At 34.0% G+C, this 17,085-nt stretch overlaps 1 protein-coding gene across 1 annotated transcript in view; it reads right to left on the reverse strand.

Moving 5' to 3' along the window:
- LOC137423074 (myomesin-1) overlaps positions 1 to 17,085 on the reverse strand; it is a 126,461-nt gene that overhangs the window by 85,922 nt on the left and 23,454 nt on the right. The window contains exons 3-4 of the mRNA XM_068109864.2: positions 15,111 to 15,266; positions 12,285 to 12,462 (exon numbers count right to left, since the gene is read on the reverse strand). Coding sequence (XP_067965965.2) covers positions 12,285 to 12,462; positions 15,111 to 15,266 — 334 coding nt within the window. The remainder of the gene's footprint in view (positions 1 to 12,284; positions 12,463 to 15,110; positions 15,267 to 17,085) is intronic.

Consider the following 17,085-nt stretch of genomic DNA (forward strand, 5'->3'; position numbering starts at 1 on the left):
ATTACAACCATTTAGAACTCAGTAGAATTACCTATTACAACCATTTAGAACTCATGAGAATTACCTTTTACAACCATTTAGAACTCATTAGAATTACCTTTTACAACCATTTAGAACTCATGAGAATTACCTTTTACAACCATTTAGAACTCATTAGAATTACCTCTTACAACCATTTAGAACTCAATAGAATTACCCTTTAGAACTCATTAGAATTACCTATTACAACCATTTAGAACTCATTAGAATTACCTATTACAACCATTTCGAACTGATTAGAATTACCTATTACAACCATTTAGAACTCAGTAGAATTACCTTTTACAACCATTTAGAACTCAGTAGAATTACCTATTACAACCATTTCGAACTGATTAAAATTACCTATTACAACCATTTAGAACTCAATAGAATTACCTTTTACAACCATTTAGAACTCAGTAGAATTACCTATTACAACCATTTAGAACTCATTAGAATTACCTATTACAACCATTTAGAACTCAGTAGAATTACCTATTACAACCATTTAGAACTCATTAGAATTACCTATTACAACCATTTAGAACTCAGTAGAATTACCTATTACAACCATTTAGAACTCATTAGAATTACCTATTACAACCATTTAGAACTCATTAGAATTACCTATTACAACCATTTAGAACTCAGTAGAATTACCTATTACAACCATTTAGAACTCAGTAGAATTACCTATTACAACCATTTAGAACTCATTAGAATTACCTATTACCACCATTTAGAACTCAGTAGAATTACCTATTACAACCATTTCGAACTGATTAGAATTACCTATTACAACCATTTAGAACTCAGTAGAATTACCTATTACAACCATTTAGAACTCAGTAGAATTACCTATTACAACCATTTAGAACTCAATAGAATTACCTTTTACAACCATTTAGAACTCAGTAGAATTACCTATTACAACCATTTAGAACTCATTAGAATTACCTATTACAACCATTTAGAACTCAGTAGAATTACCTATTACAACCATTTAGAACTCATTAGAATTACCTATTACAACCATTTAGAACTCAATAGAATTACCCTTTAGAACTCATTAGAATTACCTATTACAAGCATTTAGAACTCATTAGAATTACCTTTTACAACCATTTAGAACTCATTAAAATTACCTTTTACAACCATTTAGAACTCATTAGAATTACCTTTTACAACCATTTAGAACTCATTAGAATTACCTTTTACAACCATTTAGAACTCATGAGAATTACCTTTTACAACCATTTAGAACTCATTAGAATTACCTCTTACAACCATTTAGAACTCAATAGAATTACCCTTTAGAACTCATTAGAATTACCTATTACAACCATTTAGAACTCATTAGAATTACCTTTTACAACCATTTAGAACTCAGTAGAATTACCTATTACAACCATTTAGAACTCAGTAGAATTACCTATTACAACCATTTAGAACTCAGTAGAATTACCTATTACAACAATTTAGAACTCATTAGAATTACCTATTACAACCACTTAGAACTCAGTATAATTACCTATTACAACCATTTAGAACTCAGTAGAATTACCTATTACAACCATTTAGAACTCAATAGAATTCCCCTTTAGAACTCATTAGAATGACCCTTTAGAACCATTTCGAACTGATTAGAATTACCCTTTAGAACTCATTAGAATTACCTATTACAACCATTTAGAACTCATTAGAATTACCTATTACAACCACTTAGAACTCAGTAGAATTACCTTTTACAACCACTTAGAACTCATTAGAATTACCTTTTACAACCATTTAGAACTCAGTAGAATTACCTATTACAACCATTTAGAACTCAGTATAATTACCTATTACAGCCATTTCGAACTGATTAGAATTACCTATTACAACCATTTAGAACTCAGTAGAATTACCTATTACAACCATTTAGAACTCATTAGAATTACCTATTACAACCATTTAGAACTCAGTAGAATTACGTATTACAACCATCTCGAACTGATTAGAATTACCCTTTAGAACTCATTAGAATTACCTATTACAACCATTTAGAACTCATTAGAATTACCTATTACAACCATTTCGAACTGATTAGAATTACCTATTACAACCATTTAGAACTCAGTAGAATTACCTTTTACAACCATTTAGAACTCAGTAGAATTACCTATTACAACCATTTTGAACTGATTAGAATTACCTATTACAACCATTTAGAACTCAATAGAATTACCTTTTACAACCATTTAGAACTCAGTAGAATTACCTATTACAACCATTTAGAACTCATTAGAATTACCTATTACAACCATTTAGAACTCAGTAGAATTACCTATTACAACCATTTAGAACTCATTAGAATTACCTATTACAACCATTTAGAACTCAGTAGAATTACCTATTACAACCATTTAGAACTCATTAGAATTACCTATTACAACCATTTAGAACTCATTAGAATTACCTATTACAACCATTTAGAACTCAGTAGAATTACCTATTACAACCATTTAGAACTCAGTAGAATTACCTATTACAACCATTTATAACTCATTAGAATTACCTATTACAACCATTTAGAACTCAGTAGAATTACCTATTACAACCATTTAGAACTCAGTAGAATTACCTATTACAACCATTTAGAACTCATTAGAATTACCTATTACAACCATTTAGAACTCAGTAGAATTACCTATTACAACCATTTAGAACTCAATAGAATTCCCCTTTAGAACTCATTAGAATGACCCTTTAGAACCATTTCGAACTGATTAGAATTACCCTTTATAACTCATTAGAATTACCTATTACAACCATTTAGAACTCATTAGAATTACCTATTACAACCACTTAGAACTCAGTAGAATTACCTTTTACAACCATTTAGAACTCATTAGAATTACCTTTTACAACCATTTAGAACTCAGTAGAATTACCTATTACAACCATTTAGAACTCAGTATAATTACCTATTACAACCATTTCGAACTGATTAGAATTACCTATTACAACCATTTAGAACTCAGTAGAATTACCTATTACAACCATTTAGAACTCATTAGAATTACCTATTACAACCATTTAGAACTCAGTATAATTACCTATTACAACCATTTAGAACTCAGTATAATTACCTATTACAGCCATTTCGAACTGATTAGAATTACCTATTACAACCATTTAGAACTCAGTAGAATTACCTATTACAACCATTTAGAACTCATTAGAATTACCTATTACAACCATTTAGAACTCAGTAGAATTACGTATTACAACCATCTCGAACTGATTAGAATTACCCTTTAGAACTCATTAGAATTACCTATTACAACCATTTAGAACTCATTAGAATTACCTATTACAACCATTTCGAACTGATTAGAATTACCTATTACAACCATTTAGAACTCAGTAGAATTACCTTTTACAACCATTTAGAACTCAGTAGAATTACCTATTACAACCATTTCGAACTGATTAGAATTACCTATTACAACCATTTAGAACTCAATAGAATTACCTTTTACAACCATTTAGAACTCAGTAGAATTACCTATTACAACCATTTAGAACTCATTAGAATTACCTATTACAACCATTTAGAACTCAGTAGAATTACCTATTACAACCATTTAGAACTCATTAGAATTACCTATTACAACCATTTAGAACTCAGTAGAATTACCTATTACAACCATTTAGAACTCATTAGAATTACCTATTACAACCATTTAGAACTCATTAGAATTACCTATTACAACCATTTAGAACTCAGTAGAATTACCTATTACAACCATTTAGAACTCAGTAGAATTACCTATTACAACCATTTATAACTCATTAGAATTACCTATTACAACCATTTAGAACTCAGTAGAATTACCTATTACAACCATTTAGAACTCAGTAGAATTACCTATTACAACCATTTAGAACTCATTAGAATTACCTATTACAACCATTTAGAACTCAGTAGAATTACCTATTACAACCATTTAGAACTCAATAGAATTCCCCTTTAGAACTCATTAGAATGACCCTTTAGAACCATTTCGAACTGATTAGAATTACCCTTTATAACTCATTAGAATTACCTATTACAACCATTTAGAACTCATTAGAATTACCTATTACAACCACTTAGAACTCAGTAGAATTACCTTTTACAACCATTTAGAACTCATTAGAATTACCTTTTACAACCATTTAGAACTCAGTAGAATTACCTATTACAACCATTTAGAACTCAGTATAATTACCTATTACAACCATTTCGAACTGATTAGAATTACCTATTACAACCATTTAGAACTCAGTAGAATTACCTATTACAACCATTTAGAACTCATTAGAATTACCTATTACAACCATTTAGAACTCAGTAGAATTACGTATTACAACCATTTCGAACTGATTAGAATTACCCTTTAGAACTCATTAGAATTACCTACTACAACCATTTAGAACTCATTAGAATTACCTATTACAACCATTTAGAACTCAGTAGAATTACCTATTACAACCATTTAGAACTCATTAGAATTACCTATTACAACCATTTAGAACTCAGTAGAATTACCTATTACAACCATTTAGAACTCATTAGAATTACCTATTACAACCATTTAGAACTCATTAGAATTACCTATTACAACCATTTAGAACTCAGTAGAATTACCTATTACAACCATTTAGAACTCAGTAGAATTACCTATTACAACCATTTATAACTCATTAGAATTACCTATTACAACCATTTAGAACTCAGTAGAATTACCTATTACAACCATTTAGAACTCAGTAGAATTACCTATTACAACCATTTAGAACTCATTAGAATTACCTATTACAACCACTTAGAACTCAGTAGAATTACCTTTTACAACCATTTAGAACTCATTAGAATTACCTTTTACAACCATTTAGAACTCAGTAGAATTACCTATTACAACCATTTAGAACTCAGTATAATTACCTATTACAACCATTTCGAACTGATTAGAATTACCTATTACAACCATTTAGAACTCAGTAGAATTACCTATTACAACCATTTAGAACTCATTAGAATTACCTATTACAACCATTTAGAACTCAGTAGAATTACGTATTACAACCATTTCGAACTGATTAGAATTACCCTTTAGAACTCATTAGAATTACCTACTACAACCATTTAGAACTCATTAGAATTACCTATTACAACCATTTCGAACTGATTAGAATTACCTATTACAACCATTTAGAACTCAGTAGAATTACCTTTTACAACCATTTAGAACTCAGTAGAATTACCTATTACAACCATTTCGAACTGATTAAAATTACCTATTACAACCATTTAGAACTCAATAGAATTACCTTTTACAACCATTTAGAACTCAGTAGAATTACCTATTACAACCATTTAGAACTCATTAGAATTACCTATTACAACCATTTAGAACTCAGTAGAATTACCTATTACAACCATTTAGAACTCATTAGAATTACCTATTACAACCATTTAGAACTCAGTAGAATTACCTATTACAACCATTTAGAACTCATTAGAATTACCTATTACAACCATTTAGAACTCATTAGAATTACCTATTACAACCATTTAGAACTCAGTAGAATTACCTATTACAACCATTTAGAACTCAGTAGAATTACCTATTACAACCATTTAGAACTCATTAGAATTACCTATTACCACCATTTAGAACTCAGTAGAATTACCTATTACAACCATTTCGAACTGATTAGAATTACCTATTACAACCATTTAGAACTCAGTAGAATTACCTATTACAACCATTTAGAACTCAGTAGAATTACCTATTACAACCATTTAGAACTCAATAGAATTACCTTTTACAACCATTTAGAACTCAGTAGAATTACCTATTACAACCATTTAGAACTCATTAGAATTACCTATTACAACCATTTAGAACTCAGTAGAATTACCTATTACAACCATTTAGAACTCATTAGAATTACCTATTACAACCATTTAGAACTCAGTAGAATTACCTATTACAACCATTTAGAACTCATTAGAATTACCTATTACAACCATTTAGAACTCATTAGAATTACCTATTACAACCATTTAGAACTCAGTAGAATTACCTATTACAACCATTTAGAACTCAGTAGAATTACCTATTACAACCATTTAGAACTCATTAGAATTACCTATTACAACCATTTAGAACTCATTAGAATTACCTATTACAACCATTTAGAACTCAGTAGAATTACCTATTACAACCATTTAGAACTCATTAGAATTACCTATTACAACCATTTCGAACTCATTAGAATTACCTATTACAACCATTTCGAACTGATTAGAATTACCCTTTAGAACTCATTAGAATTACCTATTACAACCATTTAGAACTCATTAGAATTACCTATTACAACCATTTCGAACTGATTAGAATTACCCTTTAGAACTCATTAGAATTACCTATTACAACCATTTAGAACTCATTAGAATTACCTATTACAACCATTTCGAACTGATTGGAATTACCTTTTACAACCATTTAGAACTCATTAGAATTACCTTTTACAACCATTTAGAACTCAGTAGAATTACCTTTTACAACCATTTAGAACTCATTAGAATTACCTATTACAACCATTTATAACTCATTAGAATTACCTATTACAACCATTTCGAACTGATTAGAATTACCCTTTAGAACTCATTAGAATTACCTATTACAACCATTTAGAACTCATTAGAATTACCTATTACAACCATTTCGAACTGATTGGAATTACCTTTTACAACCATTTAGAACTCAGTAGAATTACCTATTACAACCATTTAGAACTCAGTAGAATTACCTATTACAACCATTTCGAACTGATTGGAATTACCTTTTACAACCATTTAGAACTCAATAGAATTACCTTTTACAACCATTTAGAACTCAGTAGAATTACCTATTACAACCATTTAGAACTCAAGAGAATTACCTATTACAACCATTTAGAACTCATTAGAATTACCTATTACAACCATTTCAAACTGATTAGAATTACCCTTTAGAACTCATTAGAATTACCTATTACAACCATTTAGAACTCATTAGAATTACCTATTACAACCATTTAGAACTCAGTAGAATTACCTATTACAACCATTTCGAACTGATTAGAATTACCTTTTACAACCATTTAGAACTCATTAGAATTACCTTTTACAACCATTTAGAACTCAGTAGAATTACCTATTACAACCATTTAGAACTCATTAGAATTACCCGTTAGAACTATTTAGAATTACCCTTCAGAACCATTTGGAATTACCGTTTAGCACCATTTATAATTACCGTTTATCACCATTTAGAATTACCCTTAAGCACTATTTAGAATTACCCTTCAGAACCATTTAGAATTACCGTTTAGCACTATTTAGAATTACCCTTTCGCACCATTTATAATTACCCTTTAGAACCATTTTAGAATTACCCTTTAGAACCATTTAGAATTACCCTTTACCACCATTTAGAATTACCCTTTAGAACCATTTTAGAATTACCCTTTCGCACCATTTAGAATTACCCTTTAGCACTATTTAGAATTACCCTTCAGAACCATTTGGAATTACCGTTTAGCACCATTTAGAATTACCCTTCAGAACCATTTGGAATTACCCTTTAGCACCATTTAGAATTACCGTTTAGCACCATTTAGAATTACCCTTCAGAACCATTTGGAATTACCGTTTAGCACCATTTAGAATTACCGTTTAGCACCATTTAGAATTACCCTTCAGAACCATTTGGAATTACCCTTTAGCACCATTTAGAATTACCCTTCAGAACCATTTGGAATTACCGTTTAGCACCATTTAGAATTACCGTTTAGCACCATTTAGAATTACCCTTCAGAACCATTTGGAATTACCCTTTAGCACTATTTAGAATTACCCTTCAGAACCATTTGGAATTACCGTTTAGCACCATTTAGAATTACCCTTCAGAACCATTTGGAATTACCCTTCAGAACCATTTGGAATTACCGTTTCGCACCATTTAGAATTACCCTTTAGAACCATTTAGAATTACCCTTTAGCACTATTTAGAATTACCCTTTAGAACCATTTTAGAATTACCCTTTCGCACCATTTAGAATTACCCTTTAGCACTATTTAGAATTACCCTTCAGAACTATTTAGAATTACCCTTTCGCACCATTTATAATTACCCTTTAGAACCATTTTAGAATTACCCTTTAGAACCATTTTGAATTACCCTTTACCACCATTTAGAATTACCCTTTAGAACCATTTTAGAATTACCCTTTCGCACCATTTAGAATTACCCTTTAGCACTATTTAGAATTACCCTTCAGAACTATTTAGAATTACCCTTTCGCACCATTTATAATTACCCTTTAGAACCATTTTAGAATTACCCTTTAGAACCATTTTGAATTACCCTTTACCACCATTTAGAATTACCCTTTAGAACCATTTTAGAATTACCCTTTCGCACCATTTAGAATTACCCTTTAGCACTATTTAGAATTACCCTTTCGCACCATTTATAATTACCGTTTAGCACTATTTAGAATTACCCTTTCGCACCATTTATAATTACCCTTTAGAACCATTTTAGAATTACCCTTTAGAACCATTTAGAATTACCCTTTACCACCATTTAGAATTACCCTTTCGAACCATTTTAGAATTACCCTTTCGCACCATTTAGAATTACCCTTTAGCACTATTTAGAATTACCCTTCAGAACCATTTGGAATTACCGTTTAGCACCATTTAGAATTACCCTTCAGAACCATTTGGAATTACCCTTCAGAACCATTTGGAATTACCGTTTAGCACCATTTAGAATTACCCTTCAGAACCATTTGGAATTACCCTTTAGCACCATTTAGAATTACCCTTCAGAACTATTTAGAATTACCCTTTAGAACCATTTAGAATTACCCTTTAGCACTATTTAGAATTACCCTTCAGAACCATTTAGAATTACCGTTTAGCACTATTTAGAATTACCCTTTAGAACCATTTTAGAATTACCCTTTCGCACCATTTAGAATTACCCTTTAGCACTATTTAGAATTACCCTTCAGAACTATTTAGAATTACCCTTTCGCACCATTTATAATTACCCTTTAGAACCATTTTAGAATTACCCTTTAGAACCATTTAGAATTACCCTTTACCACCATTTAGAATTACCCTTTAGAACCATTTTAGAATTACCCTTTCGCACCATTTAGAATTACCCTTTAGCACTATTTAGAATTACCCTTCAGAACCATTTGGAATTACCGTTTACCACCATTTAGAATTACCCTTCAGAACCATTTGGAATTACCCTTTAGCACCATTTAGAATTACCCTTCAGAACTATTTAGAATTACCCTTTACCACCATTTGGAATTACCATTTAGCACCATTTAGAATTACCCTTCAGAACCATTTATAATTACCCTTTACCACCATTTAGAATTACCGTTTAGAACCATTTAGAATTACCCTTTCGCACCATTTAGAATTACCCTTTCGAACCATTTAGAATTACCCTTTACCACCATTTAGAATTACCCTTTAGAACCATTTTATAATTACCCTTTAGAACCATTTAGAATTACCCTTTACCACCATTTAGAATTACCCTTTACCACCATTTATAATTACCCTTTAGAACCATTTTAGAATTACCCTTTAGAACCATTTAGAATTACCCTTTAGCACCATTTAGAATTACCCTTTAGAACCATTTTAGAATTACCCTTTCGCACCATTTAGAATTACCGTTTACCACCATTTAGAATTACCCTTTAGAACCATTTAGAATTACCCTTCAGAACCATTTAGAATTACCCTTTAGAACCATTTAGAATTACCCTTTAGAACCAATTAGAATTACCCTTTAGAACCATTTAGAATTACCCTTCAGAACCATTTAGAATTACCCTTTAGCACCATTTAGAATTACCCTTCAGAACCATTTAGAATTACCCTTTAGCACCATTTATAATTACCCTTTAGAACCATTTAGAAATACCCTTTAGAACCATTTAGAATTACACTTTAGAACCATTTATAATTATCCGTTAGAACCATTTATAATTACCCTTTAGCACCATTTAGAATTACCCTTTAGACCATTTAGAATTACCCTTTAGAACCATTTATAATTACCCTTTAGCACCATTTAGAATTACCCTTTAGCACCATTTAGAATTACCCTTTAGAACCATTTAGAATTACCCATTAGAACCATTTGTAATTACCCTTTAGAACCATTTATAATTACCCTTTAGATCCATTTATAATTACCCTTTAGAACCATTTAGAATTCCCCATTTAGCACCATTTAGAATTACCCTTCAGAACCATTTAGAATTACCCATTAGAACCATTTAGAATTACCCATTAGAACCATTTAGAATTACCCTTTAGAACCATTTATAATTACCCTTTAGAACCATTTATAATTACCCTTTAGAACCATTTAGAATTACCCTTTAGAACCATTTATAATTACCCTTTAGAACCTTTTATAATTACCGTTTAGAACCATTTATAATTACCCTTTAGCACCATTTAGAATTACCCTTTAGAACCATTTATAATTACCGTTTAGCACCATTTAGAATTTCCCTTTAGAACCATTTAGAATTACCCTTTAGAACCATTTATAATTACCCTTTAGAACCATTTATAATTACCCTTTAGAACCATTTAGAATTACCCTTTAGAACCATTTATAATTACCCTTTAGAACCTTTTATAATTACCCTTTAGAACTATTTAGAATTACCCTTTAGAACCATTTATAATTACCGTTTAGCACCATTTATAATTACCCTTTAGCACCATTTAGAATTACCCTTTAGAACCATTTATAATTACCCTTTAGAACCATTTATAATTACCCTTTAGAACCATTTAGAATTACCCTTTAGAACCATTTATAATTACCCTTTAGAACCTTTTATAATTACCCTTTAGAACCATTTAGAAATACCCTTTAGAACCATTTAGAATTACACTTTAGAACCATTTATAATTATCCGTTAGAACCATTTATAATTACCCTTTAGCACCATTTAGAATTACCCTTCAGCACCATTTAGAATTACCCTTTAGACCATTTAGAATTATCCTTTAGAACCATTTATAATTACCCATTAGAACCATTTGTAATTACCCTTTAGAAACATTTATAATTACCCTTTAGATCCATTTATAATTACCCTTTAGAACCATTTAGAATTCCCCATTTAGCACCATTTAGAATTACCCTTCAGAACCATTTAGAATTACCCATTAGAACCATTTAGAATTACCCATTAGAACCATTTAGAATTACCCTTTAGAACCATTTATAATTACCCTTTAGAACCATTTATAATTACCCTTTAGAACCAGTTAGAATTACCCTTTAGAACCATTTATAATTACCCTTTAGAACCTTTTATAATTACCGTTTAGAACCATTTATAATTACCCTTTAGCACCATTTAGAATTACCCTTTAGAACCATTTATAATTACCGTTTAGCACCATTTAGAATTTCCCTTTAGAACCATTTAGAATTACCCTTTAGAACCATTTATAATTACCCTTTAGAACCATTTATAATTACCCTTTAGAACCATTTAGAATTACCCTTTAGAACCATTTATAATTACCCTTTAAAACCTTTTATAATTACCCTTTAGAACTATTTAGAATTACCCTTTAGAACCATTTATAATTACCGTTTAGCACCATTTATAATTACCCTTTAGCACCATTTAGAATTACCCTTTAGAACCATTTATAATTACCCTTTAGAACCATTTATAATTACCCTTTAGAACCATTTAGAATTACCCTTTAGAACCATTTATAATTACCCTTTAGAACCTTTTATAATTACCCTTTAGAACTATTTAGAATTACCCTTTAGAACCATTTATAATTACCGTTTAGAACCATTTATAATTACCCTTTAGCACCATTTAGAATTACCCTTTAGAACCCACTAGAATTACATTTTAGAATCCTTTGAAATTAAACGCAGTGGGTTAGAAAGGTTTCTCTCCTTCTTTTGCCATTTTTGATGGACGGATGGAAGGAAGGGCATAGCCAAACATTGAAGCAGCTTCACAGCTTCAACATTGTAAATATTACTATCTCCACTGCCAATAAATGATTTTGTGTTGCACAAACTTAAAGCATGATCATGTTATGGACGGTAAGCGTGCTCAGTGATAAGACCCGCCTCACACATACCCACCTCTCTACGCATCTCACTCATCTCGGTCCGCTCAAGCACAATGTGCCGCACCTTCAGTACACCTTCTTCAATCTTAGCGAGTTCATTAGCAAAGAGGATCCGCATACGTTGCTGGTCTTCCCTCAAGGAGGACATCCCCCACATCCGGCGCTCATGCACATTCACTGGTAGTTTTTTCCTGAGAATGATAGGAAATGCTCAATGCCATGAGCTGTTTAGTTACCAACAATCCAACATGTACTCTTTTGTAATGAAACAATCTGACACTACCTGCAGCTAATACAAGTGAGATTTAAACTATTATGTCTTCCTATGCACTGAAGCTGATAGTTCCATATCGCAAGAGAAACAGGAAAGAGCAATCAGAGATTGCAAACCCTTGCCAGGATGTATTTTCAGTGGTTTTTAAGGCTTTTTTGTTAAAGCAATATGGCGGCCGAACCATGTGACCGATGACGTCATAATTATTTTTTTTCTAAACAAATTTATTCCTAGATTATGCTCAAGAAATTTAATCTTGATCGGATGAAGTTTTGTACTTGTCGTATTATGACGTCATAATGGAGGCACCTATGACATCATCATTAACATATTTTATTCCCCATGGAGAGTTCTTTACAATGAGCCATGTCTCAATTTTTTCTATTCAGCACTTGCAGAGATATAGAGGTGCAAATTTTTTCGGTTATTCCAAGATGGCGGCCAACCCACGTGACCGATGACGCCATTATTATCTTTTTTCCTCCACCAATTTATGCCTACATGACGCTCAATAAATTTCATCTTGATAGGATGAAGTTTTGTACTTGTCGTATTATGACGTCATAATGGAGGCACCTATGACATTGTCATGAAGATATTTTATTCCACATGGAGAGTTCTTTATAATGAGCCATGTCTCAATTTTTTCTATTCAGCGCTTTCGGAGAAATAGAGGTGCAAATGTTTTCGGTTTTTCCAAGATGGCGGCCGAACCACGTGACCTATGACGTCATAATTATCACTACAATATACAGGTGGAGTTGCACCTATGGTGAAAATTTCCTGTCAATCTGACCAACGGTTGCAGAGAAAATCATATTTGTTCTGTGCAGACAAACAAACAAACAGACAGACAAACAAACAGACAGACAAACAAACAAACAGACAGACAAACAAACGGACTCAAATGTAATACCCTCTCCTCAGGTGAGGGTAACAAAATGCTTGAAATTAAAGGACCTCTGGAGCCACCAGTGAGCACAACATAGTTGAACAACAACTATCGGTGATGCCTCTTCACAGTGGTTGTACCCCCCTCTCCCCCTCATGCAAGTCTGGGGCCAAATCTTCCCCATTCTCCCCTGCTGCCCAGATTCGTCAGGCAAGCGAGGTAACAGAGTGCCGATCGGTCCCCTTTCCCTCTTTTCTCTGTCTCGTCTCTTCTTTTCTCACTCTCTTCTCTTCTCTTCTCTTCTCTTCTCTTCTCTTCTCTTCTCTTCTCTCTCTATAACTCTGTCGTGGCCCTGACTTTGTGAAGGTGGGAGTACAGCATCCTGGATGTGGGGGATCTCTGGGTCACTCCTGAGAGATCGATTGGCTGTAAAGGGGCGCCAATTTGATTCATACACCTGCATGAAGAAGTAAATGTATTTTATTTGCCAGATGTAGGGTGCCCCTTTATACGAACTTTTCTAGAGCATAACTTGGTTCCTCCTAAGAACACAAGGGTAGTCCAGCATGCACACCAGATTTCTTGAATGTCCCTTAATACAAGCTATGGAATGTCCCTTCTTTTCTATTATTTGCCATATGGCACATACCATATAAAGGGGCCTTTTCTATGCCCCTGGCATTTCCCCCAAGAATCATAATAAACCTTTTTTGGAAAATTTGATGAGAATGGCTCAAATGGCAAAATCGTTCAGGCCCCAGACAGACACAAAAAAGTGATTGCAAAACCCAGTCTCCCGCTGCATTGAGGACGGGCTAATAAAGAGAAGACCTAAATCCTACCTTACGTGGCACAGCATCGGAACCTCATTTCAGTAGATATCAGAGATCTCCAGAAGTTTCGTCTCCCAACACGTGATTCACCAGTTCCAATATGGCTTAGATAGAAGCCTTAGCCTACGTTAGCCAGCCCTTTGTGAGTCCTGACGTATAATCTACATTTATTTCAGTCTCAAATGCCTTTCACACCTAGTTGTTGCATTGACCAGGCAGGGTGGGAGGTTTCTTTTCTCCACTGGCATTCATTTGCAGACTATAAATACCATTGGCTATGTTTAGCAAGTTTCCTATTGTATCATGGTGACGGCTTGCTGAGAAAAAAAAGTCCTTGGATTAAATATTCAGGTTTCATAACAACACCAGTTGGTTGTGTTCAATAAAATTACAAAACAAACACAGGAGTAATCATTATATGGACTTGGTAACATTGATGAACAGGGCAATTGGTGAGGGAGATGTGAGCAGCACTGCAATTTCATCAATGGCACTTCAACATCCATCTCGAGTTGTCATGGAGGTATTTAGAAACATAACAACACAACACATGGGAATCCAGTGAGACAGTTCATAGTCAGGTGTAGAATCAAACCTAGGCTAGTCGGCTTAAAGTTGAGTCTACTATTTCTTTACAATCTTGTCGGACAGCTCCAGAAAATTAGAATCCAGAAGATTAGAATAGAAATCCTTTCCTTTTCCAAAAAACAAAATTGACACCTATCCCATTCACTCTCAATTGACCAATTCCCTCACCCAAACACTGTATGTGGCCTCAAAATAACCTTTAATGCCTTATTATTATGAATGTCTCTCCATGTTTGGTAAGTTATGGCTGACCTGCTGCAAAAAGTGGGGATCACATATGGCACCTCCTCCTGATGGTCAGCATGTCGTTGTAAGTGCCATTTGCTCCGAGATGACAAGGCGTGGCTGCGCACGGAATGGGACATCCTCGTGCTGGCTTTGACTGATTGAAAGGCAGACCTTGCTCTGCTGTAAACGATACACACACACATTTTATTGTTCAACTTCCAAACACATATATGTGTATGTAGGTGTATACGTGTAGGTGTGCATACATGTTGTGAATAGACCATGTGTATGAGATTATTCATGCCTTTCTATATTTGTGAGTGTGAATAAGTGTTTCACGCATCCCTTAGAAACACAAAAACACAAAACAGTTGGATATCTTGAGACCCGTAGATCTCCGTTCCATCTCCTGAAACCCACTCACGTGTGGAGATAGCAGCCAAAAGAGGACATTGCATCAGTGCCACAGCTGCAACCTCAGCCAATGATGTTATAATTGCAATTGTAAATTAGCTCAGGTATAACCAATCACCTTCAAAAACACACACCAAATTAATTCGCCCCCACTTGTGTTAAATTGTAGTGATACTGATTATTTCAGAATAAAATCAGCTGTGCCTGTAGGTTTCCTGCAAAGACTGCAAAATATCAGGTTGGTGGTCTTTCTGTCTTCTACCGACTCATCTACGGCCTAGCTTCCCCTGCTCTGTCTGTGCTCTGTCCCCCAGATATTCCTACAGGTCGCACAAGATCTGCCTGCAACCCTCTTATGGTTAAACTGCCAAAATCAAGACTCTCTGCTCACCTTCACTCTTTCATTCCTCTTTTCTCCCGCATCTGGAACAATCTCCCACACTCTCTTCAATCCCTCACCTCCCTCCAGGTCTTTAAAACAGCTGTTCACCACCATCTCTTATCTTCCCCCATCCAAAATCTTGATCTTTTCTACCCCTGTTAACACTCCCCAAATCTACCTCTTTCAATCTCCAACGTCTATCGTGAAATTCCTATAAGTGTTCATTTGCTTTATACCGTGTACCCCTCCCCCCCCCCCCCCACCCCACCACCACCGGCCCTCTCGCTTCCACAGATCTACCGACGTCCCTGTTCTCAACTTTTGTTGTGCTTGAATGCTTTCCTCTCTCTCCCCATCTTGCCTCCCTCTCCGTTTATTATGCCTCCGCCCCCGATGGTGGCCGGAGGCATTATGTTTTATTGTATGTTTTATGTGTCTGTGCATGTTTTCATGTGTAATGTGTTAGCTCTTACACGAGCCTTGACTCTGTATACAAAAAAAAAAAACCCTCCGGGATAAAGATATTTCTTTCAAAAGACCTCCGGGATAAAGTTGCGGAAAGGCACAGAACAGGGGATGGGCATAAAAAATATTTTAAAAGCCTTGAATAACCTTTAGAGCACAGTCAAGACAATCATTAAGAAGTGGAAGGCATACGTTACCCCCAAGACCCTGCCTAGATCAGGTCGTCCCTCCAAACTGGATGACCAAGCTAGATGGAGACTGATCAGAGAGGTCACAAAGAGGCCAGTGGCAACTTTGAAAGAGCTACAGGCCTTTATGGAAAAGATTGTCACTGTGGGCATGTGACAACAATATCCAAAGGTCTGGCCTGTATGATAGGGTGTCAAGAAGGAAGCCGTTACTCAAAAAAGCCCACATCGAGTCCTGTTTGAGGTACGCAAAAAAAAATCTCTGGAGATTCTGTAGCCATGTGGCAAAAGGTTTTGTGGTGTGACGAAACCAAGATGGAACATTTTGGCCTAAATGCAAAATGCTACGTTTGGTGCAAACACAACACAGCACAACACCCAAAGAAGACCATCCCTACTGTGAAGCATGATGGTGGCAGCATCATGTTATGGGGATGTTTCTCATCAGCAGGGACTGGGCACTTGTCAGGATAGAAGGGAAAATGGACAGAGCAAAATACAGAAAAATCCTAGAGGAAAACCTGCTTCCCTCTGCAAGAAAGCGGAAATT

The sequence above is a fragment of the Myxine glutinosa genome, chromosome 3, assembly GCF_964187855.1.
Source record: "Myxine glutinosa chromosome 3, kmMyxGlut1.1, whole genome shotgun sequence".
Taxonomy (NCBI): domain Eukaryota; kingdom Metazoa; phylum Chordata; class Myxini; order Myxiniformes; family Myxinidae; genus Myxine; species Myxine glutinosa.